Below are 26,886 nucleotides of genomic sequence, written 5' to 3'. Positions count from 1 at the left end.
GCTTCATCTTTCTTGTCTCCCAGTCCTGGGCTGTCAATCAGCTGTCACCAGCCCGCACATCAGCAGCGTGTGCACATCACCAGGCTGTCAGCAAGGCAGCTGATGAGACTCGGCTCAAGACCGTCAATCATCTTTGTTTCTCTTCTCCACTCGGGAAATATTTTGGCTCGGAGAAACAAAGAAACCTGGGCAACAATGGCTGGTAGTCAGGCATTTACTCCTGTACATGGAGATAAGATCTTAAACAGGCGATGATCGTGATTCACTCTCAAATGATGCTGGGGTGGGATGGACAGAGGGAAGAGGCAGAATCTGTTGTATTAGGACATATTTTAAAACTGTAATTCTAGTTCCCTGAGCAGTCCCTGATGGATTTCCGAGCCAACAAAGCACAAGAACATAAAATAATGATAACCTGAAGTTATCTGAGCTTATGCCTCAGAAAAAAAACAAGGTGGCTCAGAGGATGGATGACTGCTTGGTTAGAAATTATATGCCATTGATCAGGCAGCTTTTTGAGGAGGGAGTAATTGTTGGACTGCTGAGTTCATTTATCTCTCAGGGACTTCTGAAACACCTCTTTAGGGCATGAGGCTGCTTGGGGGCACCCACACACCGGAGAGCAAGTTAACTCAGCAGGACCCCTTGAAGTAGGCTTATCAGTGCTTGGACCAGGAGTCACTTTGTTGAATATAAAGGTCCTCTAAACAGCCCATTTTCTGATATACTGCCTGCCCCTCCTCTCACCCAAAATACTGATTAGAAATGTCCCACATCCTTAAAAGTCTATGAGACACAAATATAAAGAGATGCACCTGACAACCAGTTTCAGTTGGGCAGAAAGTCCACTCCAGGCTGCTCCTCCCCTATTTAACACTATTGCAAAATCACCATGTGCATATGTTAGCATAATTAATCAGTTAATTATGCAACTGATGCTACTAGTATAGCTGTTAATAGTATGCAAATGGCACCAAGTTGCCTAAAGCTTCCCTGAGTTTTGTTTTAATTGTTGTTCCATAGTGGCTTTGAAATAGATTAGCAACAATCAGAGCTTTCAATCACATGTATCAAGAACCCTATTACCTGTCAATTTTTCAAATGTTCTGGATTGACTCATTCATACCATGACTGGTTCATCATACCACGGCTGGTTCCCTCATCATTTCAGTGTTTGTGACAGTGGGGATGTTTTTCCTCTGATGGATTCTTTCCTACGTGCAACACTGATTTCTGAAAACGCATCTCTCTCTGATCTAACTGGACATTAATTGCTTTTGTGCTGATGCATCTATGCCTCCTGGTCTGATAGCACAAGTAGCAAATCTGATCTCTGACAAGTTGGCTGAACCTAATCAGGACAGATCAGCTGTTACCCAAGGTGCCACAGGCTGTAATTTGAGGATCTTTACAGAGTTATCACTAGCCTGAAAGACAAGGAACTATAATTCTGTCAACACTAATCCCAAACCGTATGTTCAAAGCAACTGTGGCCTCCCCGCACCCCAAAAAAAGATAGCACTTGTCAAATAAATACCTGAGATAATTGATAAGAGGGAATTAGAAGGATGTGGCTGATACAGTGACAGTGGGAATTTTTTTTTTAAGAACCTTCAGAAGCAGAACATTGAATGTCAAGTGTGAACCGTCAAGGATAAAAGAGGGTGGCAGAGAAGAGATGCATGGAAATTTTCCATCATTCCGCTCCCACTCGTCACTTTGTGACTTGGTTCATATTTGCCTTGCTCTCTAAACAGGCAAATACCCAGACGTTCTAAGCCTCGAAGGAAATGTCTCAGAGCCAACTCGGGCTGCCACCCAGTGACAATGACTTGATAGGAAGCAAGAACATTTTCAGGAGTGGAGGTATTATTGTCAGGCTGTCAGCTCTGTGCTATTCTCTGAAGACCCCTGTGGTTTTCTTACAGGCACAAAAAGAGGAAATATTAGAAAAATAAACTTCTTTCTTACTGTATCGCTTTGGTCCATCTTCCAAACAAAATGAAAGGGTTAATGTGGCATCATCCTCAAAAAATTCAGTGGCAAAGGCGTCCCACCAGAGGTTGTCGCTATCCTGCAAAGAGACAGATCGTTTATTTAACAGGGGAAAGTGGAAAATATCTCAAAGAGGAAAAGAAAATGGAAGAGAAAGAAAAATTCAGTTGCTGCTTGCTCGTTACTTCGTGTGTATGTGTGGGTGTTCTAGGAAAGGGTAGGTGGGTGGTCACTCTTCAAATTAATTGCCTCAATTGGGAACCAAGTTTCAATTCAATAAGTGAGCCCAAACCTACCGAATACAAATTAATTCTCCAGTATATATTTGGGGAGATTTAATAAATGTACCATAAAACACAATGTGATGTTTTTTGACAAAAGGGTTTGCATTTAATGTAAAATACACGCGACTTTTTTTTTTCTCTCTCTCTCTGCTGTTTTAAGAGTTCATTTTTATAAATAGAAACCACAATATTACAACCAGGTTAAACATAATTTTCAAACATAATTTAATCAAAAGAGATGTTCCCAGCTCTACCGTTTGCAAATATCCCTGTAAAAGATAGAGGTATGGATACATGGATGGATACATTGATAGAGAAGTTCACGCACAAGAGATTGTCACATATATATGGACTGTTCTTGATTGTTTTAAGAGGATAGGCAACCACTAGCTTGTTGTTAAAAAGAGTATTAAAAATAGAGCAGTTCAGCAGAATGCAGGCCATCCATATGAATTCTGTTTGTTTGTCTTGGGTTGAATGTTTCTCCTGCTCATGCAGAAAACACTTTGGAAGTGGCCCAGTTTAAGGCAGTTAGAATCGTTGTTAATCTCCAAGGGGAGAAGAGGGCCCCCTCTCACAGTGAATTAAGAGGGTTCTACACAGTGTCATATTTACAGGAGGAATCACATCCCAGCCTAATTCTCGGTATAGGACTTGATTTATCCCAAAATTCTTAAGCACCATGTTTTTTCTAGAGAATTGTAAGTTGAAGACAAGATGCATCCCAGCTGCCTGTCAGACGGAAGGGGAGACAGAAAGGGAATTGCCACTCCCCATGTAATAGTCCCACTGCCGGGTCCTGGCAGATATACCACAAGCCTCTCTTCTTCCCATTGAGTTCTTCCGCTTATGACAACATTAAGTTGTTGTCACTGGCAGGCCTCAGGAATGAACCCTCAGTCCCAGCAAGAATAATTAAGGAGCCACGGAAGATTGATGCCGTCCTCTCCTTCAGAAAAGAAGAAGCTCAGACAAATGAATTTTTGTGTCTCTCTTTGGCTTCCTTCCAATCACCATAGCAAAAGCCAAACCTTTCCTCAGTAAAACAGGGTAGATAGGAAACCACCGAACAGCAACGCATGGATCCACGTACAAACTGGTCTGCTTTGTCTCCTTTCAGAAACAAATACGTATTAGGCACTTAACTATGTGTAGGCCTTCAGAATGCACAGCTGAATAAGAGACTGGTCCCTACCCTCAAAGGGCTTAAAACCCACTAGCAGAAGACAATCACATGAGCAACTAAACAGGCAGCTTCGCTCCACATCTGAGACCGTGGCACACGTCCTCAACGCTCTGGAAGCTTGCGGAGCTTTTAGAAAACTCAGTGGGCCTAGAAGTGGAGGAATCTGCCAGGGAAAGAAACCCTATTCAGAAGACTGGATACATTTGTTTATTTGACTTTAAATCACTACACAGATGGAAAAAGAGTCACAGTTAACATTTATTGAGTTTTTACCACATGCCAAGCACTAGTCTAACGACTTTATGTGTATTTTCCTACTTAATCCACGCTAGGAATCCATTTCTTCTGTGTGTGTGTTCTTTTTCTCTTCAATACAAATATAAGCTTCTTGTACACAGGGGCTTTGTTTTGCTTGCTACTTTATCTCCCAACCCCCAGAACAGTGTCTAGCCCAGGATATTACTCATAAAAGCAGCTCAGTGAATGAATGAAGTTGCTTTGCAACTCTACTTTGCAACTGCAGAAACCAAAGCTTAGGCAGTAAATGTCACCTGCTCCAGTTCACTCCGCGAATAAATGTCAGAGACGGAATTTAAACTCAGACCACTGGACACCCCCGACCTACCCATCCTCTGCTCTATACAGCAACCTGCTACATTTCCCTGACAGTCTTTGAGAGGCAGGGGTTAGAGTTCAGCAAGAGGGGAGAAAGAGTCGAAAGGGAATATTTAGTCTCAGGTTGGTTTCTTCTTTGAGCTCCTTGCCTTGTTGTGCAGACCTGTAGCCAGGACTCACGCTCAGGAGACTGCCTGGCGCTTCACAGTAAAGCAGTTGGTAATACATCATGGCAGAATTCAGTCCTGCAGGCAACACTGCCTCTTCCCAGCTATTGAACTTAGCAACTTATTCTACCTTCCCCAGCCTGTCTACTTATTTAGAAGCAACAATAACAACAACAATAGTAACTATCTGGCAGCACAGATCTGAGGATGAAATAAATAAGTATGTATAAAGTGCTCCCCAAAGGGAGTGAAGATCAATAAAATGTTCAAGAGATAAAATCTGCAGGAGAGCACTCCAAAGACAGTGAAGATCATCAATAGAATGCCCTTTCCCTGCCTCTGTCTACCATCTTTAATATTATATCTAGGGCAGGAGGCATTCCACTTTATAAAGAACCGCATTGAAAATGAACTTTATGACCAGACGTGGCGGCTTGCGCCTGTAATCCCAGCACTTTGGGAGGTCTAGGTGGGTGGATCACCTGAGGGTTAGGAGTTCGAGACCAGCCTGACCAACATAGTGAAACCATCATCTCTGCTAAAAATACAAAAATTGGCCGGCCGGGCGTGGTGGTGGGCACCTGTAATCCCAGTTATGCAGAAGATTGAGGCAAGAGAATAACTTGAAGCTGGGAGGCAGAGGTAGCTGTGAGCCGAGATCACCCCACTGCACTCCCACCTGGGTGACAGAGTGAGACTTGGTCTCAAAAAAAAAAATGAACTTTTTAAAATAGTCTGTTTATAAATCAGCACTTTTCCCTATCACTTCAACCATTAGCAACCCATTTCCCTGGCAACAGCATCTGTCCACAACACAGTTAAAAATCTGAATGAAAATGTATTACTTCTCATTTACTTTGCTCATTATTCAGAGGCCCAATGACTGGATCCCCTCTGTATTAATTCATTCTCACACTGCTATGAAGATATACCCAAGACTGGGTAATTTATAAAGGAAAGAGGCTTAATGGACTCACAGTTCAGCATGGCTGGGGAGGCCTCAGGAAATTTACAATCATGGTAGAAGGGGAGGAGAAGAATGAGTGCCCAGTGAAGGGGGAAGCCCCTTATAAAACCATCAGATCTCATGAGAACTAACTCACTATCATGAGAACAAGATAAGGGAAACCACGCCTGTGATTCAGTTATCTCCACCTTGTCTCTCCCATGACACATGGGGATTATACGGGCTACAACTCAAGATGAGATTTGGGTGGGGACAGAGCCAAACCATATCACCCTCTATTTTCTGATAATCTAACTCTTGGTCTCTGACACTTCTGCTGGAAAATGAACCAGTGAAAGGCAAAAGTCAAGAGAAATGCTGGCTGATCTGAGGTCACTGGGAGAAAAGAAAGTACTCAAGTTACAATGAGGTTTGAGGAATGTCTATGAGCAGTGTTACAGGTTCCAAAGGGCCTAGATAGGCACGTGAGTTTTGGCAGAAGTTGAAAGAGACATAATGATCCAAGAATGAGAAATGTCATACAATTCAAACTAGTTTCAGTGGAACATGGGATAAGGCAACTTCTCAGGAAATTTCAGAAGAGGTTTGCTGGGAGAATGGGCACATTAGGTAACCACACATACACACAAAATAATTGTTTTGGTCACAAATCTTGAAAGAACATTCTCGATATAAAAATGTAACATTTAAATTCACAGAGCCAGGCATATAATAGGTAGATAAAATAATATTTTTGTTTGGCTGATAGAACACATTAATAGATAGATGGATATATGAAATTTCTTATTGTGGCATCACAAACTCAGCTCAGGAAAATCACTCTACAAAGTTGTCCAGAGATCTTGATTGTGGACCCTACTTTGTCTGTTGGTCAATAATTTTAAACTGGCATAAAAATGACGTTCTAGGCTGCGCGCGGTGGCTCAAGCCTGTAATCTCAGCACTTTGGGAGGCTGAGACGGGTGGATCACGAGGTCAGGAGATCGAGACCATCCTGGCTAACATGGTGAAACCCCGTCTCTACTAAAAATACAAACAATTAGCCGGGCGAGCTGGCGGCGCCTGTAGTCCCAGCTACTCGGGAGGCTGAGGCAGGAGAACGGTGTGAACCTGGGAGGCGGAGCTTGCAGTGAGCTGAGATCTGGCCACTGCACTCCAGCCTGGGCAACAGAGCAAGACTCCGTCTCAAAAAAAAAAATGACGTTCTGTGTATTTAAACTGTAATTTTCAATCTCTCCCCACATGCAAACACATGCACATACACACACACAGCTTTTGAATTAGTCTTTAGTTATGACAGAACAAATATTTATTTAGGAAAGGAATAAAAGGAGTAGAGATTTAAGACAAAAATTACTAAGTGTTGGGGATAGGCCATTCTTGTGTTGGCTGTATATGAAGGAAGCTTATTACGGAAAGAGCACGTCGTTGGGGGCCCTGGGTTAATGTTAGTATTGTAATCCAGAATTTTCTAAGTACTGTAGATGTATTGAACCATTTTATATTCATAACTACCCTAATTGCTACCAAGGGGCAGAGCAGGCAGCCTTATAGAGAACTTATCTCCTTAACTTCAATGTTATACTGACCTACACAGGTGAATTCTGCCTCTTAATAGCTGGATGACCTCAGTCAACTCACCTAATTTCTTTGTGTCTGTTTGCTTGTTGGGTAAGTGAGAATAATAATCTCAGTGGGCTGCGAGGACTTAAGAGAAACTGCCCGGCATACAGTAGTTGTTCATTATGTGTCAACTATTATCATTCATCGTTATCTCATTTAACCCTTAAGATATTCATAGAGAATCTAAAATTCAAAAAAGGCAAGCTACTCAATAAAGGTCAGAAAGCAAGAAAGTGATGAAGCTAAAGTTCACGTAACAAGTCTGCCTAACTCCAATACATGTTTTTTTGTAAACAATTCTATTTAAAAAGTTATTTCCCACTTTAGGTTGAAGACCAAAAATGGTTTACAAGAGTTAGAGGAAGAGGTCAGCACTGACTGGAGGAAATTTCTTCCTCCAACCTTTCAGAGTTCATACCCTTTTTCCCACCTTCACATGGTGTTCCTAATAATAAATCTCCTTTTGGAACACTTCTTGCTTCCATTCTGTTTTCTGCTATAGTTCCTGAGATCAGTTAGGTAATTTTGTAGGGGTAATGCGCATAATAAAGAGATTAGGGGTTTAGGGAATGGCTGAAATACAGCTAAGACCTCTGCTGAGTCAAATGGAAGTCTCTGGCTGAAGATCTAACAACTCTACTCGTAGAAGCTCAGTTCTTGGTAACACAGCTACCTCATGAGTTGTGAACAGTCACTCCCCGCCCCCCCAAAAAATCATTCCCTCCATTTTCCAAGTTTTAATTGTCAGTCATATAGAATGGTATGGATGCTGCAACACAGAGGACACCAGCACTCTGCTTGGCCACATGTGAGGAAGAGAAAGAGACCATGGTCATTTGAAAGAAAAGGTACTAGTTAAAATTCTGCAATTTTATGTACAGGCCAGCAGTTCCACCTGCTGACCGGAAACTTAGAGCCAACATCATTGGAGAAATGCAAGAACCACAAAAATGGCCCACTCTCCTTTTGGACTTGGCAATGTGGCCATGTTCAGCAAGACAGCCAGTACGAGACTGCGTGAGTTAAGTTATCAAGGCTGTTTTGATGAAGGATCCCATAGAGTAGCTCACTAAATCTGGTTTCTGCTAAAGTTTAGAGGCGAAGCAGGGTGCAGCTGATCACTCTCACTCCACCCACATAATCATCACAAGTCAAACTAACTTGGAGACTAACCAGGAGGTGCATTGAGACTGACCAGTCTCATCTTTGCCCCCCCATAAAAAGATCAACCTTTTGCAACTTCCAAGTAAAGGGTATAGAACATGCTTTTAAAACACAACCACAAGTCTGACATCTTGATCCCAGGTGTACTGGGTGGCACGCACATCTGGGACTGGCAGATATAAGAGATACAACATTTGGTGTGTCTAAGCTAAAAGACAGTCTATCCAGAGAAAAAACATTCTTACCACACCAGAAAGGAGCCAGCGTATGCGGGAGCCCTGGAGTTGGCCTCCCAGCAATGTATGGGAGCCAAGGGACCTCCAGCAGTTCACCTGTCAGGGTCAAGGGCTCCTTGTCAACTCTTTGTGCCTCCCTGCCGTTGCATATGTCATTTTTTTGACCTGCAATGATGCAGTTTGTGGACCCCTCTTTCACTGTCTTCTGTACTAGGAAATCTTGACAACTATACTCCCAATAGAGTGTATATGAAATTATCATGGAATCATCACCTTGTAATACACAGTTTCCTAAACTTCTGACAGCTCCAGTAGACTACGTTACTTAAGGATAGAGAATGGGCATTATGTATCTATCCATCCTCAGCAGGATTCTCCTATAAATTAGTACCCAATAATGGAGTAGAAAAAAATGCACTAAACAGATGATAAGGCCCTACCCACACAGTGAGTGAGATTCTTTCTCTAAAATTATAGGAATCTTAAAATCTAACCTCAGTAGCTAGGGGCCAAGACAGCGTTTGAGAGAAGTCTTCTCTATGTCACATCACTGTTATCTCATCTCACAACAACAGAATGCCCCAGACACGCATGTCAGAAGTTCACATGGAGGAAGAAATTTAAAATATTATCTCACACCTACACTGCCATGCTTTTGAGCCACCTTTGGAGTATTATACATCTCGGTGAAATGTTGGTTAAGGTTGCTTGTAGTACATGAATGCACTTGACTGGCTGTCATTAAACAAACCAAATTTTACTTTATTAATTTTAAAAATAGAGAACAAAAGAGGATATGATGAAGACTCATGGGCCCATTACCCAGAATTAACAATTATTGCAATGTTATTGCATTTTCCTTTTCTAAAGTAATTAAATGTTACAAATAAAAATAAATGTTCTGTCACCATAACCTACTCTGTTTTTCTCTCTCCTCCCCCAGATCCCCATACACAACTGTCTCATGAAAACCACATGGATCTTCCTAGCTCATCTTTTATATTTATATACATGCATGATTCCATTCATATACAGTCCTGTTTTGCTTTTAATATTTGTTTTACATGATAGGATACATTATGTTTTCTTCCTTAACTGTGATTTGTTTACTTTTAACATTGTGTTTGAGGACCTATCCAATTTATATATATATACACACATATGTATATATATATGCGTGTGTGTGTGTATACATATATATATATATATATATATATATATATTTTTTTTTTTTTTTTTTTTTTTTTTTTTGAGACAGAGTCTTGCTCTGTCACCCAGGCTGGAGTGCAGTGGCGCGATCTTGGCTCACTGCAACCTCCACCTCCCACATTCAAGCGATTCTCCTGCCTCAGCCACCCGAGTAGCTGGGATTACAGGTGCCCAACACCACGCCCAGCTAATTTTTGTATTTTTAGTAGAGATGAGGTTTCTCCATGTTGGTCAGGCTGATCCTGAACTCCTGACTTCAGGTGATCCATCCGCCTTGGCCTCCCAAAGTGCTGGGATTACAGGCATGAGCGTGGTTAGCCCCAATTTATCTATTGGGTCTCTCTTTCCTTATATAAACTACATAATAATGCACTGAATAAATATACAGTAATACATTTTATTTAAACATTTTGCTACTAATAATCTCCAGATAGTTCCTATTTTTTTTGGTCATCACAACAATGCCGCCATAAACGTGTCTGTAGTTTCCCTTTGTGTTTATATGTAAGAATTTCTCTCAGGCATATGCCTAAAGTGGCTGTGCCTAGACATAAGGTTTGTATCTATCTATATTTTGGTCCTTTCATTAGGAGGTCCCTGTACTTTCATATTAAAAGCATCTGGTCTGATTGATGCATGGGTAGAGATTCAAAGAGTACTGTTAAGCAATATATTTCCAAGTGGCATCTAGTAGCAGGAGCAGCTTAATAACAAAACATAGACTAGCTCTGCTGGGAGAAGGATGAACATCTAGAAGTCCAAAAAAGATGCAAAAATGGAGTAACACTACTAATAATACTACAAGTTTGCCAATCATTCTCTTAAAAGAGGAGTGTATGTTAAGGGCTTCATTAACCAAAAGGAGGATTATTTCTTGACACAGGCATAGGAAAGCAAGCAAGCATAGGTTTTCCATGCCACTCCACAATGACCCATGGATCAGGCGGACTGAGTACCAAATGCCCAAACTCATGTGTGGATTGAGCTCTGTGCACCCTGCCACAAGGTTTCTGATCTGGGACACGTGTTTTCCCAACCGACAGGTACTTCCAATCCTTGTTGTTGTTTAGTATCTCAACTGTGTGTGGCCAGTGTTTAGTGAATATTAATAAGTAAAAAGTGAGTTCTTTTCCCCAAAGCTAGAAAGTAACAATAGCATACAGCAGCCTCCAGGTAAATAAAGATGAAATTAACTCAGCCTGAGCACAGACAGGGGAAGTGAAGTTGACAATTCTTCTATATTTTACTTAGGAAAAAATACCATCAAAGGTTCTTTATTCTAAACAATCCCCTATATGCATTTGTGCTATTACAATCCTTAGTCCTTTTGTCCCATCTCACAGGTGAACCCAAATTTCACCAGCAGCCTAATCATGTATCAGGGTGAAACACACAGTCATGTCAAATAGCAGGAGAGAGTCTTAATTATGCTTAAAAATCTACAGAAACATTTTGCTTCCATCCTGGATTCTCTCCTGTTCCCAACCCTATCCCTCTTCACCAAAAACAGGATCCCAGTGCCCCTCGGCATCTTTAACTTAAGCACTGACAGGTTACGTGGGATTTTTGCCAGAGTAATTATTTTTCAATTCAACAATAATGAGAAATTACCATGGCAACCATTTGTCACGTGGTATACATACACCCCCTCCAAAGAATGAACCATACTTAAAGCATCTATTCCTGAAAATGTGTGTTTTTTTTTTTTTTAATTAAAATAAACTTAAACAGGTCAAAGTGGAGAGCGTTCTGAAGGGGTCTGAAAGCTGGGAGATGGGAGGGCATGAACTTTCTTCAGTATCTTGTGGTTCTAGAAAAAAATGAGAATGTCTCATCTTATAACCCTACTCTCTTGTACACACACACTTAAATAACACTATTAATTTGTATCTTACTATTTTAGTTACTCCTGTTTTACATGCATCAGCTAATCTTTCTCAGAAGATACTGAAGAAAGAATAAATTTGCCTGAAATGACCGAGGCAGAAACACACTTGCTACACTTGCTCTCCCTACATTTCTTTTTCTGCCACATCCAGATATTGAGAAAGACCAAAAAAAAATACCCCAAATCCCATGCCTTCTGCCTTTCTGTTACCTCGAAGCTCAGTCCATTTACATTCCAAGACTGTAACTGTGTTTTTGATTCCTTCATCACAAGCCACCCTTTCTCCAAAACCAAGTGTCTATCTCAAACCAGGTTTATTTTGAGTCAGCCTCACTTAATAATAACAGTCAACAGTTACATGGCACTTATCATATGCCAGCTACCATTCTGAACTCATTGTGCACTATAAACTCCATAAAACCTCACCATACCCTGCAGTATAAGTAGCATTATTAACCCCATCTTATAGATGAGAAAACTGAGGCACTGAGGAGTTAGATATTGCTTAACATTACACAGCTGTCAAGTTGCCAAGAAAGAGTTCAACCCCAAGGACTCTGGCTAGCAAGTTTAGACTCGTGACCGTTCCATTATGATGTTCCTTTATTCAAAACAATATTCCCTAAAATATCTGTCTTGTTAGTTGTTTCAACATCCAGTCAACGCCAAGTGCACCAAACGTTTGGGTCTCTCTCTGGAACAGGCAGCCCAAAACAAGGATTTCCATCACACCTGTGGAATTCGGCTTGAAGACACACAAATAAAAGTAATGAGGTAAGACCATCTGCCCTTACCAGCTGGTAATTGCACAGGCATGAAAAGGATGCAGAGAGGGATTTTTAAATCTCCCTTTTTTACTTACCTTTATGGGATTTTTTTTTTTTTTTTTTTGAGATGGAACTTCCCTCTTGTTGCCCAGGCTGGAGTGCAGTGGCACAGTCTTGGCTCACTGCAACTTCTGCCTCCCAGGTTCAAGCAATTCTCCTGCCTCAGCCTCCCGAGTAGCTGGGATTACAGGTGCCCACCACCATGTGTATTTTTAGTAGAGACGGGGTTTCACCATGTTGACTAGGCTGGTCTCGAACTCCTGACCTCAGGTGATCCACCTGCCCTGGCCTCCCAAAGTGCTGGGATTACAGGTGTGAACCACTGCACCCAGCCCTATGGGATTTTTTTTTTTTTTTAAACAACTCATGTTCTAGAAACTGAATTTTTCTTCTCTAATTCTCAACTATGATTTGTTCATTCTCAGCTAAATTGCATTTTATTTAACAGTAAGCATTAGTTATCATTTTAACTGATGAATTATAAAACGGCATGTTACCAACATAGCACATTGTGTGTTTTGAGACAGCATCTCAGCATTTCACTCAAAAATCAAGGCCTCCCTTTTAGAAGGTGCTCACTATGGTTCCCTGTCTAGTGCATGTGGATGCTGCCTTGAGAAAGTGGCATATTAAAATGTGCAGAAAGACAAGACTTGGTATCCAGTAGACACAGCTCTTCAGTAGAAGCTACATCAGTGGTTTTCCCCCCAAAGACCTGAGAAATTCATATATTTGAATCTCCAGCTTTGATACACAAAATCAGTAATTAATTCCGAGTAGTCCAAACAGAAATGTTAGTTGGAATAACTAAAAGCAATGACTAAAATGCCTCAGTGTGCATGTGCTAACAATTGAGCTCTTTTGCTGCCGGACTTACAACAAGGGTGATGAAATAATTTTTTTTTTTTTTTTTGAAGTTGGGATTCCTGTCAGCTTTTTGAGGACACTATCTGTACCCATGTCTGGTGTGTTTTACGTGCACAGTACCTAACACGTGGCAGGAAGCCAACAAATAATTGCTCCATTATTTAATTATTTAAATGACTTAATTCAACAAATAAATATTTATTTAACTAAAACCCAGCATATTCTCAAAACCCAGAAGAAAGCCAGTACTTTTAATTTTATGATGATTGAACACTGGCACTCTCTGATCTATTTACATGTTTGTGAAACAGGGGCTTTGATTCTTTGATGACTGAATCAGTGAAAATGCAGTTTCAAAATGTAGTATTTTCTAGTCCTCACGGGCTCTCTATCAAGTTGGTAATTTTATTATCTCAATGTCAGTGGGGAAACTGAGGCCCCAAGTGGTTAAGAAATGTACCCTAGGTTACAAATCAAAGAAGTGGCAACATTGGAATTTGTGTCCTCTCCGACTCATCAATTTTTGTTTCCAAAGCTTTACTTACTGCCTATTCCAACCTCTAATCTGTACTATTCTAGTAGGAAAGAGGAATGGTCTTTTTTTATACTCAAACACAGAGACGTGCACTCTCACAATCAAAAATAATATACTGGGAATACTATGCAAGGCCACTTTGAAAATGACGTGGAAAGGCATTACTCTAGAAGCACAGGTTTTGTTCATGACAGCCTTTGCAGTAATGAGCACCACACATCGCATTACATCACACCATTGAGGTGTGAGAGGTCCCGAGATGCAGGATAATGTGATGAGGTAGCAACTCATATATCTTGAGAAAAGCTCACTGTAAAATCAGGCACAAATTTTCCATTCCAACATAAACACAGCAGACAGGGGAATGTTTCTGGAAAAGCTTGCAAGATTCAAAATCTTGTTATTGTGACCCACCCTGTTGCATCTGGATAGTTGATCAAATGACAATAATAATTCTTCAAGTCACCCCTAAACATTGGAGGACTGTGCCAGGACCAAGGCCATAGGAAGCCACTAGATAAGAAAACTCAAGACTTTCTCTCTTCCTACTTGGAAAAAATGAAAAAAAAAATTTTTTTTGTTCACAAAGATAAATATAAAAAACCCAGAATATTCTTGAAACCTAGAAAAAAAATAAAGTTTTTCTTGGTGATGGTCAATCATTTCTATTCTCTGTTCACAAATCTGTTTACCAGTGTACTTGAATTCTCTCTAATATGTCAGTGACACCCAAGTAGATATTACAGCTCCAAACTTCTCCCTGGGACTTCAGAATCGTGACCCTAACTGCCTCACTCACCTCTCCACTTCTTAACCAAAGAGGCATCTCAGGCTTAACATGACATGGCCAAAGCCAGACACCTCCTCCAACTTCATCCCGCACAAGCCAATCTTCTCATTCTCTTCCATCTCCATAATGTAATTCCAGTTTCTCAGTCACTTAGGCCAGCATTTGAAAACATATTCTTGATTCGTGTCTTACCCTAACTCCACCCCTCCAATCTGTCAGCAAATCCCATGAATTTACCACTGACACATGAATGGAAATCCACCCATGTTTCTTTCTTTCCACTGCCACCCCTTCTCTGCGCCTCCAGTAACTTCAGCCTGGACAATAGTGACTTTTTCCTAACTCATCTCTCAGCCCCAAATCCTGTTCCCCTGTAACCTGTGCTCTGCAAAGAAGCCTGGAGGACCTTTCAGCAATGCCTGTTAGATTGTGTGCCTCCCAACTAAAACTTTTCTGTGGCTCATCTTTGCTGTGTACGGAGCTCACTCTCCTATGTGGCTGGGACTTTGTCTTCTTCTTTGCTGTTGGTTCACTGTACTCTCAGCACAGCCCATAGATCTAGGTTCTTTGGGGACCTTCCTTTGGGCCCAGGGCTGCACTCCACTCCACCACAGGGTCCTTTGAACCAGCTATGTCCACCACTAATGGATGCCTTTCCTCTCTTTGGTGTGGCTTTCTCTTTCTCTTCATTCAAATCTCAGCATCCTTGTCATCTTTTGGTCATCCAATCTACAGAAGTCTACTTGCTGTCACATCAGTCTGTGTTTTTCCTTGATCATTCAATTTTGTTTGTTTGTCTTCTTACATACTAGAAATTGTGTTCATTGGGAATACAAGATCCTATTGCCTGCTTTCTTCTGAAGCCTGGCATATAATAGGTGCTTAAAAATGACTGCCTGAATAAATGAATATAAAAAGTGTGTTAGACAAACTACCAAAAACAAAAGACAAATCTATCAAGGAGACATGTTAATCTCCCTCTTGAACTCCCACAGGGCAGCCATACCAAGGTTCCGAGTTGGCACAGCCCAGTTGATTACAACCACATCACAGAGTACCAGGAACTTTCCAGAATCTTTATTCACTTTAATGTTTTAAATAAATATATGCTGTGAATTAAAAGCATTAAGAAATATTCATGCCCTTCAACTCAGTAATTCTATTTCTGGGAATCCATCCAAAGGACATAATCCAAAAATGTGTAAATGCTTTATACAAAAAATTATTCACCACAGGAGCACTCATAATAGAAAAAAACACACACAAAAAACTAGGAACAATGTGTTTGCCCTACAATAGAGAAATGATTCAAGAAACTATGATATGTCCACCAGAAAGAAAACAGGAATCCTTAAAATATAATGTTCACATACGGTTTAAAATAACACAAGCACATTCTTACATGATAATATAAAGTGAAGAAAATAGACAAACAGAGCAGTGGGATGGAATGGAGAACCAAGACACACACAGAAGCCTGTGTGGAAAATGAATAACTGGTAGATATGGAATTGCCTGGTAGTGAGGCTGAGAAGAATTATTTGATGAGGAGTATAGAGACAATTGGCTTTTCACCTGCAAATAATAAATAAATTAGGTTACAGCTCGCATAACCAAACATAAGTTCCAGAGGAATTAAGCATGTAAATAAAGAAAACCAAAATTTTTGAACTACTAGAAGAAAAGGTAGGAGGATATATGTCTTTATGGCATCTGAAGAGGGGAAAATGCTGTAAGCCAGCAGTCCCCAACCTTTTGGCACCAGGGACTAGTTTCGTGGAAGACAGGTTTTTCACAGATAGTCTGGGGAATGGTTTCAGGATGATTCAAGTGCATTGCATTCACTGTGCACTTTATTTCTATTATGATTACACTCTAATATATAATTAAATAATTATACAACTCACCATAATACAGAATCAGTGGGCGCCCTAAGCTTGTTTTCCTGCAATTAGACAGTCCCATCGGCATATGATGGGAGACAGTGATGGATCATCAGGCATTAGATTCTCATGAGGAGCGTGCAACCTAGATCCCTTGTGTGCGCAGTTCACAATAGGGTTTCTGCTCCTATGAGAATCTAATGCCACCGGTGATCTCACAGGAGGTGCAGCTCAGACAGTAACGTGAGTGATGGGGAGTGACTATAAATACAGACGAAACTTCCTTCACTGACCTGTCGCACCTCCTGCTGCACAGCCCAGTTCCTGTTATAACCTGCATTCCCCTCCATTTCTACAGCTGCAATATTTCTTTTTTATATTCCTTTCTCTTTTGGAGAGACAGGGTCTTACTCCGTCACCCAGGCTAGAGTGCAGTGGTGTGGTCACAGCTCCCTACAGCCTCGAACTCCTGGACACAAGAGATTCTCCCATGTCAACCTCAAGAGTAACTAGTCAGGCCAGGCACGGTGGCTCATGCCTGTAATCCCAGCACTTTGGGAGGCCGAGGCGGGTGGATCATGAGGTCAGGAGTTCAAGACCATCCTGGCCAACATGGTGAAAAGCCGTCTCTATTAAAAATACAAAAAAAAAAAAATTCGCTGGGCATAGTGGTACATGCCTATAATCCCAGCTACTCAGGGCGGCTGAGGCAGGAGAATTGCTTGAACTACTCAGGGAGTCGGAGGCTACAGTGAGCCAAGATCATGCCATTGCACTCCAGCTTGGCGACAGAGTGAGACTCCGTCTCAAAAAAAAAAAAAAAAAAAAAAAAAGGTAGGCCGGGCGCAGTGGCTCAAGCCTGTAATCCCAACACTTTGGGAGGCCGAGACGGGCGGATCACGAGGTCAGGAGTTCGAGACCATCCTGGCTAACACAGTGAAACCCCGTCTCTACTAAAAAATACAAAAAAAAAAAAAACTAGCCGTGCGAGGTGGCGGGCGCCTGTAGTCCCAGCTACTCGGGAGGCTGAGGCAGGAGAATGGCATAAACCCAGGAAGCGGAGCTTGCAGTGAGCTGAGATCCGGCCACTGCACTCCAGCCCGGGCGACAGAGCGAGACTCCGTCTCAAAAAAAAAAAAAAGTAGTCAGATGCAAAGCCCTCATTCCATGCATTCTCCCACACTTTCTCAACCACCCCTTGTTCATTTCTCAAAGCTTTCACCCTGTCTTGCCTTGATCCTGAGGCCTCTCACACCTTCCAACCTGCAGAAAAGTCTTTATTTTCTAGACTGAGATATGCGTTTTTTTAAAAATTAATGGGAACCTCATGGTGACTACTCCTGTAATACTATGCTTTTACTTTATTTTACATTATGTCCAGTTCTCATACTTTTACGTCCCAGCGATTAGACTGTGCACTCCATGGGTGGAGACACCATCTTCTTTGGGTTGTTTTCTGTATTCCCGTTGCTTACCTGGCACTTATTGATTGTGTAATTACAAGCCAAACAATGTGCATCATCTAAGTCAAGCTTTTGAATTACATTATCAGAGAGGTGAACTATTATCCTTATTTTACAGATGACGAAAACCAAAGCCCAGAAAGGTTACTTCATTTTCTCAGAGTCACGCAGCTGGTACAGTTTGGAGTCAGTGATCAAAGTCATATAATCTGGCCTTTGAACTGCTCTATGTGTTTGTGTGCGCATGTGTGTGTGTGAGCGAGAGAAAGGGGACTGTGGGAAAATACCTAGTAATAAAAGCTTATATGCATGTGTGCATAAATGCTCATAACCCCATTGTTCATTATAGCCAAGACATGGAAACACTCCAAATGTCTATCGATTAATGAACAGATAAACAAAATGTGCCTTCAGACAACGGCACACTAGAAGTAATAAAAGAAAGAAAATTCAGATGCATGCTACGTATAACATGTACCTCAAAACATGATGGCAATGAGAGAAGTCAGACACAAAAGGCCATATATTGGATGATTTCCTTTACACAAAATGTCCAGAATTCTGGGTCTTATTACCTGTGTGATCTCAGACAAATTACCGAAGCCCTCTATCCCTCTGTTTCATTATTTATAAAATGGACAGCATCACATCTCACTCTTAAGTGTGAAGATTAAGCTATATAATACACGGAGCAGTGACTGGAACAGAGTAAATACCCAACAAAGGACACTGTTATTAAGTGGCAGAGAAGGTCCCAAAGCCAGAGTTGCTGTGGATATTAAATAATATATATCCATAATGCATCTTACAAATACAGCCTACACACCTTGCTGCCAAAGGACCTGGGTCTAGACATCAATGACATTACTCTTCGCTCTTTGTTTCAGAAAAGTGACTCGGTCTCATTTGCCTTCACTGTGAAAAATGGTAACAATAAGGGTAGCTACCTCACAGTGTTATTATGAGAATTAAATTAACGGATACATTAAAGTACTTAGAACAGTGCCTGGAATGCAGTAAGCATCAATAATTATTATCTGTCATTATTATTATGGTTGTCAGTGACATTCAAGATGGGTTTCCCTATTCTCAGGAAATGTATGATCCAATTAGCTGGGTCCTGACACACAGTTGACACAGCATGGACACTCACAGTATCAGTGCCTCTTTGATGGATTAAAAACAGCATGCCCTCCACTGTCTGCCTCCGTCACAAGAATTGAGACTGCAAACTCCTCAAGGGCAGGATCAGTGTTTAATTTTTCCCGTTCCCCTCGTGCCTGGCATAGTGTCTGGCTGCAAAAGAGCAAGGACCTATGAGAGTGAGTTTTTCAAGCAGCCTGACTGAAGCGAAGCCTCTATTTTGCACACCGACCTCAAATCCACAGTTGCACATTGTTCAGGCTAATTTGCATCTCAGCATCTCAGAAAGCTCTCCATTTAGCTATTCAATTTGCTTCCTTGTCAACTAGAGATCACAACTTGCAAGAGAAAAGAGAGCTTGAGAAAATTGTGGCTTGCCTGCCAGCATCCATATTTAGATCAGCAGAACTTTTCGCTTTCCCCCTTCCATCTCCCTGGGAGTCAGGAAACTGGGTTCTAATTCTGATCCTGATACTTCTTTGATGGGTGACCTTAAGTAAGTCCAAATCAAAAAACCATCAGTGTTCACAATGTCCTTAGAGGGTGTGCTTGGACCTTGGTTTCCCCATCTGTCAAATATAAGCACAATTCTAAGGGTCCTTCCAAAGACATCCTACCAGAACACTCACTTCTTTAGGAATTTGTTGCTTACTGAGAGAACCTGCCCACTTTCCCCACTCTTGCCTTCAGAGAAAACATTTTTGGGGGATCTTAGCGGGGGCTAAAGTGGAGACAACATCACAACCAAAGGATATAAAAGAAGAAATTTCTAAATTCCATCTCTTCCAAAGTCCAAGGAGAGTCTCCCTAGGAATGGCAAATGGTTTTCAACCCCAAGGGGCCTCTTTGATGGAATAGGGGTAGTTACCTAGGACTCTGAATTCATTCGTGCATTCAGAAATATGTACTGAGCACCTACTTTGTGCAAGACACTGTTCTAGGATTTAGTGATGATGCAGTGAACAAAAAAGACACAAACCCATGTCCTTGTAGACCTTGTATACTAGTGGATGACAAATAATGAAAAAGATGAATGAAATGTCATTTATTAGACAGCATTAAGTGTACAGGAGAAAAGCAATAAAGCAGAAAATGGGGATATGAAACACAGGAGTGGGGAAGGAGAAAGAAAATGTAGATGGGATAACTGTGGAAGGCCTTGCAGGGAATGTCTCTTTAGGGTGGGGCTTCTCAACCTCAGCATCACAAACATTTAGAGCTACCCAGGTCTTCACTGTGGGGTGTCCTGTGCCTCCTAGGGTGTTCAGCAGCATCTCTGCCCTCTGCCCACTGGAGGCCAATAGCACTCCCTTCAGTTGTGAGAACCAAAAATGTCTCCAGACATTGCCAGATGTCCTTGGGTCAAGGGGACAAAATTGTCCCAGTTTGAGCACCACTCATTTAGAATAAAATCCTGAAGAATGCGAGTGAGGGAGCCAGACAGGGAATTAGAAGGGTTCTGTGCAGGCACTGGTAGTAGAGAACAGCCTAGGCCCCTCCCACAGGCAACTGATATCAAATATTCTCTTGATGATGATCAACTTACTCCTGGGATGAATGACGTGAGGGAGGAGGATGCGGTGTTGGGGAGAGAGGATGGGCACCCACGTGTTCTGGGAGGTGAGAAATGGTTTCCTGTTACTGCGACATTTCAACTGAGAGCCGAGGCATGAGAGGATTCGGTTAGCCGACATGAGGACACAGCAAGTACAACAGCCCTGAGATTGAAGAACTGTGATGCATTTAAGGGACTGAAAGGAAGACACTCATCCAAGCGTTGGAAGCTGGCGGTGGGAGGCTGCAGATGAACCTGGGGAAGCTCCGGGGCTTGAACTCCCATGCAGGACCTGGCAAAGCCAAACAAGATGTGGGTTCTCTTCCTACAAGTAATAGGATCTCATAGAAAGGCTTTAAGCAGGCATGTGTCATGATCAACTTAGAGTTCTAGGTCCCTCCTATGATGAGACCGAGTAATCTCCACTGACTTAATAGCTGTGTAAATTCCTTCTCTCTTCTGGCCTCGGTTTCCCCATCTGTAAAATGGGGACAGCAATCACATCTGCATGGGTTTATTGTGAAGATCAAATGAGATCATATGTGCAGAGTGCTTAGAACAGGCGCTGTGACACAGAGCATGATCAGTAACTCTGATAGTCTTGGTTCATAGCACTCTTAAACAAATATTAGCTATCATTTTCTTTTCTTTCTCTTGGAAGCTTACCAATGCCTGACTGGGATGTATTGCTGGTGTAGCTTTCCTTTTCAATCTTGTCCCTGCCCTGCCTTCCTCCCTCATCCCTCTCCACCCCAGGACAGTTCACATCTCTGCTCCTAGAGCCCTGTGTTTCTACTTCTATGACACTACCTGGTTGCCAGCTCTCGGCATACCTCAACTTTATATTCTCCATCAGTAGTCCTTACTGGACACACATATTTGATCTGAAAACTGACGGCAAAGAGGCCTTCTCCATGAATGAATGCTTTAAGATCCAACATTTGCGTGTTAGCTCTCAGGCTTGTCTTGGGAATGTCTCCAAGAACAATCAACTGTTCCCTTTGAGGACTATCAAACCACTCCTCATGCAACACATACACACACACACGCACATGCATGTACGCATGCAAGACAAATATGCTGCTTCCTCATAAGCTGTATCATGTCTATGAAACTCCTCTCTATATAAAACTTTCTGCGCAATTCCCAGTCTGGTTCATTTCTATTAGTCAACACCTGCAGAGGCTCCCTGCCAACCCTACCTTGTCCTCACCTTACCTCCCCACTACCACTGCCACCATCTCTCCGCTTATCACAGCCGTCATCAAGAGCGTGTTTGTGAGTTTGTGTTTTTATGTCTGTCTTTCCCACAGCCTTCAAGAAGACAAGGCTAGTGGTCATTTCTTGTTGTATCCTCATTATTTGGAGCAGAGTTTGATACACAGTAGAAGCCCAATTACCATCTGTTGATAGAAAAATAATATTAGCTCGCCATTTTGAAGTGTTTTCTCCCTCTCAGACACATGACATGCATTATCCCATATGGTTTAATCATCACAACTATTTAAGGGTAGATAATGTTATCATCATCTGCATTTTACAGATTGGGAACTGAGGCTAGAAAAGCTTAGCAACTTGCTCAAGATCACACAGATAAATATATAACAAAGTTAACCTAAGTTTCAACATCCTTGGATGTAAAGTTAAAGATCTGAACTAGCTCTGGTTTAAGGACCCTTCCAGTTTTAATATTAGACCAAGAAAATCTGACTCCAAGGCCAATGTTCTTTCATTCCTATCTCATTGTCTCCCTATAACTTAGAAGAGGACAGTTTTGAGAAAAATGCATTGTTTTCACAAACCTCACTTTATTTCTCTCCTGTGTTCTTTTGTTCTGGGAAACACAGGGGAATGAATGACTTAGCCTGGCCATATAGCTGTGGGAGGGCACTGAGTTGGAGGGGAGCCTCTGCAGAACTTTGCTTTGGGAGCCTGGGATTTGAACTTGTGCCACCACCACTGGCAGGATGCCTCACCACTGCTCAGATGAGCAATGGTTATACAATTTGCTTTCCCCCACTAAGTGCACCACAGGATGTCTGATCTCCTTGAAATCGCTCTCATTTAAGAATCTGTCTGTTTTGAAGCAAAATGTCATCTGAAACCTTCTACGGCTTTATGGGAAACTAAATGTGCTTTCGAAGCATGCATGGCCTGGGTCTGTCTGCAGATCTTTTTCCCTCATATTTGGCATTCACATCGGAATGAGACTGGGTGGTAAGTTAAGCGACTCTGCTGTTAGCCTTACCCGCCACCTTGGCCGATGAGAAGACCTGGAACATACAAACTCTGTCTCCTGGGAAGGAATGGGAAGACCCAGGGTGAGTAACCCAGAGAAAATGAAGGACCATAGGAGACATGGCTGTGTCCTCGTATCTTTGAAGGTCATTTTTTAAAAGAGACTAATCTTTAGGGCTCTCAAGTGGTAAACCAGCCCTAATGCTGAGCAGTCAAAGGAAATGGGTGAATAGGGCTAGTTAGTTTTCTCCTTCCCCGTGGTCGGTTCAGTTGACTGAATGCAGTGCTGCTGTCCAAGTGTTCCAGGCATCAGCTGGGTGCCCACCAGAGATGACATGCAAGGTCTCGCCATTCTTAACTTGCTATGATAATTGCAAGTAGAAACACTATTTGAAATTATTTTTTACTTTTTTCATTTTCTTCTCCAAAATGCAAAATCTTCTTTCTTTTCTGTATTTGTTTTTCTGAAACTGTTAAAATGTGAAAATACAGCAACATCTCTATTTGTTCTTACTGGGTTTATTTACTTACTTGTTCACTCATTTAACAACTTTCATCGAGTAGACTGCCCTGTCACACACACTGGGAATAGAGTTTAGTAAAAACCCTCATGCAGCTCAAAATCTAAAGCAGGTGACAAACAATAGCACACAAGTGAATAAAACCAAGAAAACTATTACTAGTAATAAGTGGTATGAGGAAAATGGACTGAGACTACACAGAAGAGAGATGATTTCTTTTCTTTTTTTTTTTATTTTATTATTTTTTGAGAAGGAGTCTCTTTCTGTCACCCAGGATGGAGTGCAGTGGTGTGATCTCAGTTCACTGCAACCTCTGCCTCCCAGGTTCAAGCAATTCTCTTGCCTTAGCTTCCCCAGTAGCTGAGATTATAGGCGCCCGCCACCAGACCTGGATAATTTTTGTATTTTTGGTACCGATGGGGTTTCACCATGTTGGCCAGACTGGTCTTGAACTCCTGACCTCAAGTGATCCACCCGCCTCAGCCTCCCAGAGTGCTGGGATTATAGGTGTGAGCCACCACACCTGGCCAAGATGATTCCTTTTAGATAAAGGTGGCTCTGCAAGGCCACCAGAGGAGGTGACACTAAGGTTACTTGAAGAATGCAAGCCATGGAGAAGCTGTATTTGTGTATCAGTGGAAATGATTGCATTTCTCTCCAGACATCAATCCAGTATTTTCTCTCCATTTCACAAGTTTATTAGCTCTGTGTTGGGTATTTCAATTTTTTTTTTTTTTTTTTGTACAACTCAAAAAACATTTCATGAACACACATTCCATGTGTGTCAAATTGGGCTAAATGATTTATTACTTTTTAAAATGTAATGAGTACATTAACTGTAAATGGTAAGAATTGATATCAGTGAGGCAATAGCCGCTTGGAAGGTTAAGCAATTTATCTGCAGTGAGATGTCTAATAAAGGTTAGAGCTTAGACTTGGACTCTTGGCTGTTGGATTCTCATGTTTGTCATCTTTCCACTGAACCCCATTTTTTGAATCCTTCTGGGCATCTCTGGGGTTTAGGGTTGCCTGGAGGTGGCTAAGCCCCTTTCTATTAAGTAGATTAATTGACTCTTTCCATGGCTCTGGTCCTCTATTTGGACTTCAGGGACTTTGATTCCCATTACTAAGAGGAGCTAATACTGTGGCCCAACTGTGATTTGGAAGGAAGCCTCAGAAGAATGAAACCATGGAATACTATGCAGCCATAAAAAAGGATGAGTTTGTGTCCTTTGTAGGGACATGGATGCAGCTGGAAACCATCATTCTTAGCAAACTATCACAAGAAGAGAAAACCAAACACCGCATGTTCTCACTCATAGGTGGGAACTGAACAATGAGTTCACTTGGACTCGGGAAGGGGAACATCACACACTGGGGCCTGTCATGGGGAGGGGGGAGGGGGGGAGGGATTGCATTGGGGAGTTATACCTGATATAAATGACGAATTGATGGGTGCTGACGAGTTGATGGGTGCAGCACACCAACATGGCACAGGTATACATACGTAACAAACCTGCACGTTATGCACATGTACCCTAGAACTTAAAGTATAATAAAAATAAAAAATTAAAAAAAAAAAAATAGGGATGCCACAGATCAGAAGCCAGGCTGGGGCATAAGAGTGGGCAGCAAAGGATGTGGGGCTAGGATCTTAAGGGCCACACAGAAGTGAAGGCAGTTGTCATGCGTGGCAGTTTCTTTGGCTGCTCTGTTGTACTTGAGAATGAGTCTTCAGAGAGTAACTCCAAGGAGGAGCACTTAACTGGGCATATGCTTTGGTGGGACACAGATTACACTTTGAGTTAGAAAATAAAGTCAGAGCAGATGAATATGAGCCCTCAGCTGAGGGAGTCTGGAGGACAGAAGGCACCAACAGTGAGGAGGGTCACCAGCCAGCCACTGACCTATTTTGCTCCTCTTCCCAGTAGATGGAGTAGATCATGGGGACCCATTATGTGGGTTACTTCTTATACTCTGATGCACCCAAATGCTCAGTGGAGAGTTATACTAAATCCATCAGACCACTGATGCTCGCCAAAGTATCTTTTTCAGAATAAATGTAAGGTGTAGCCAACTGTACTGGACTGAATGGTGTCACCTGCCCCCTCACCTACAATTCATGTCTGCCTGGAATCTCAGAATATGACCTGATTTGAAAATAGGGTCCTTGCAGATTAATAGGTTAAGATAAGGGTGGCCCCTAATTCAATGACTGGTGTCCTTAAAATAAGAAGCAGAGACAGACACACAGACACCATGTAAAGATGGAGGTAGAGGTGGGAGTGTCGCATCTACAAGCTAAGGGGTGCCAAGGGTTGCCACCAAAATCCATGAGAGCCGGGCGCGGTGGCTCAAGCCTGTAATCCCAGCACTTCGGGAGGCCGAGACGGGCGGATCACGAGGTCAGGAGATCGAGACCATCCTGGCTAATACGGTAAAACCCCGTCTTTGCTAAAAATACAAAAAACTAGCCGGGCGAGGTGGCGGGCGCCTGTAGTCCCAGCTACTCCGGAGGCTGAGGCAGGAGAATGGCGGGAACCCGGGAGGCGGAGCTTGCAGTGAGCTGAGGTCCGGCCACTGCACTCCAGCCTGGGCGACAGAGCGAGACTCCGTCTCACTCAATCTAAAAAAAAAAAAAAAAATCCATGAGAAACACATGGGACAGATTCTTCCTCAAAATTATCAGAAGGAATCAAGGCTGCTGATGCTTTTTCTTCCAGTTATCTAGACTCCAGAACTGCGAGAGAGTGAATTTCTGTTACTTTCAAGTCACCAGTGTGTGGTGACTTGTTAGGGCAGTCTAGGAAATGATTTACCCACTTCCTTAACTGTAAGGACCACTGAATTCCATACTATTCCAAACTGCAGGCTAGGAATCATCACTATGTCAAGCGCTGGCTGTGCCTTCGTACCTTGATGCGTTCCTCATCTCACATCATGCCGCAATGCTGCTTCCTTCTCTTTCTCTCCATCTCTACTCTGAATTCCTTGTGGGCAGAAATCAGATCTAATTCACTGCTCTTTCTCCAGCTCCTGGAATACACTTGGCACTCAACCAATGTTGAAAGAAGAAATGAATAAAATAAATACTTTTTTTGTTTTTTTTTTTTTTGAGACGGAGTCTTGCTCTGTCTCCCAGGCTGGAGTGCAGTGGCACGATCTTGGTTCACTGCAACCTCCGCCTCCCAGGTTCAAGTGATTCTCTTGCCTCAGCCTCCCAAGTAGCTGGTATTACAGCTGTGTGCCACCATGCTTGGCTAAGTTTTTGTATTTTTTAGGAGAGATAGAGTTTCACCATGTTAGCCAGGATCGTCTCAATCTCCTGACCTTGTGATCCTCCCGCCTCGGCCTCCCAAAGTGTTGGGATTACAGGCATAAGCCACCACGCCCAGAAAATAAATATTTCTTGACAAACACAGTCTTTCCAAAGACTCACAAACCCCAAGCAACTTAGCATTCTATTTATTCATTCTACTGATATTATTAAGTGCCTACTCTACACTAGGAACTATGCTAGGAGTTGGGAACCCAGTGATAAATAAGACAAAATTATTGAACCTTGTTATCTAGATGGGGAATAGACGAAGGGGGCAGATAAGCCAAGCAGACAAATATGTGGGTATATTATTGGTGTAGATAACTTTAGACAATGAGAAGCACTCGAAAGAAAATAAAATAGAATAATACTTAGAGTAACTGGATTTACTTTAGTTAAATGGTGCTGGGA

At 42.0% G+C, this 26,886-nt stretch overlaps 1 protein-coding gene across 9 annotated transcripts in view; it reads right to left on the bottom strand.

Annotated features, from left to right (window-relative positions):
- Positions 1-26,886, bottom strand: part of LDB2 (LIM domain binding 2) — a 403,225-nt gene that overhangs the window by 255,167 nt on the left and 121,172 nt on the right. For all 9 annotated transcript variants that reach the window (XM_023206959.2, XM_023206954.2, XM_023206962.2 and 6 more), the window contains exon 2: positions 1,972-2,074. In XM_023206959.2, the coding sequence (XP_023062727.1) occupies positions 1,972-2,074 (103 nt within the window). The remainder of the gene's footprint in view (positions 1-1,971; positions 2,075-26,886) is intronic.

Source organism: Piliocolobus tephrosceles, chromosome 3 (genome assembly GCF_002776525.5).
Source record: "Piliocolobus tephrosceles isolate RC106 chromosome 3, ASM277652v3, whole genome shotgun sequence".
Lineage (NCBI taxonomy): Eukaryota > Metazoa > Chordata > Mammalia > Primates > Cercopithecidae > Piliocolobus > Piliocolobus tephrosceles.
The sequence above is the reverse complement of the archived record's forward strand: the minus strand, read 5'-3'. Positions and strand labels throughout refer to the sequence as shown.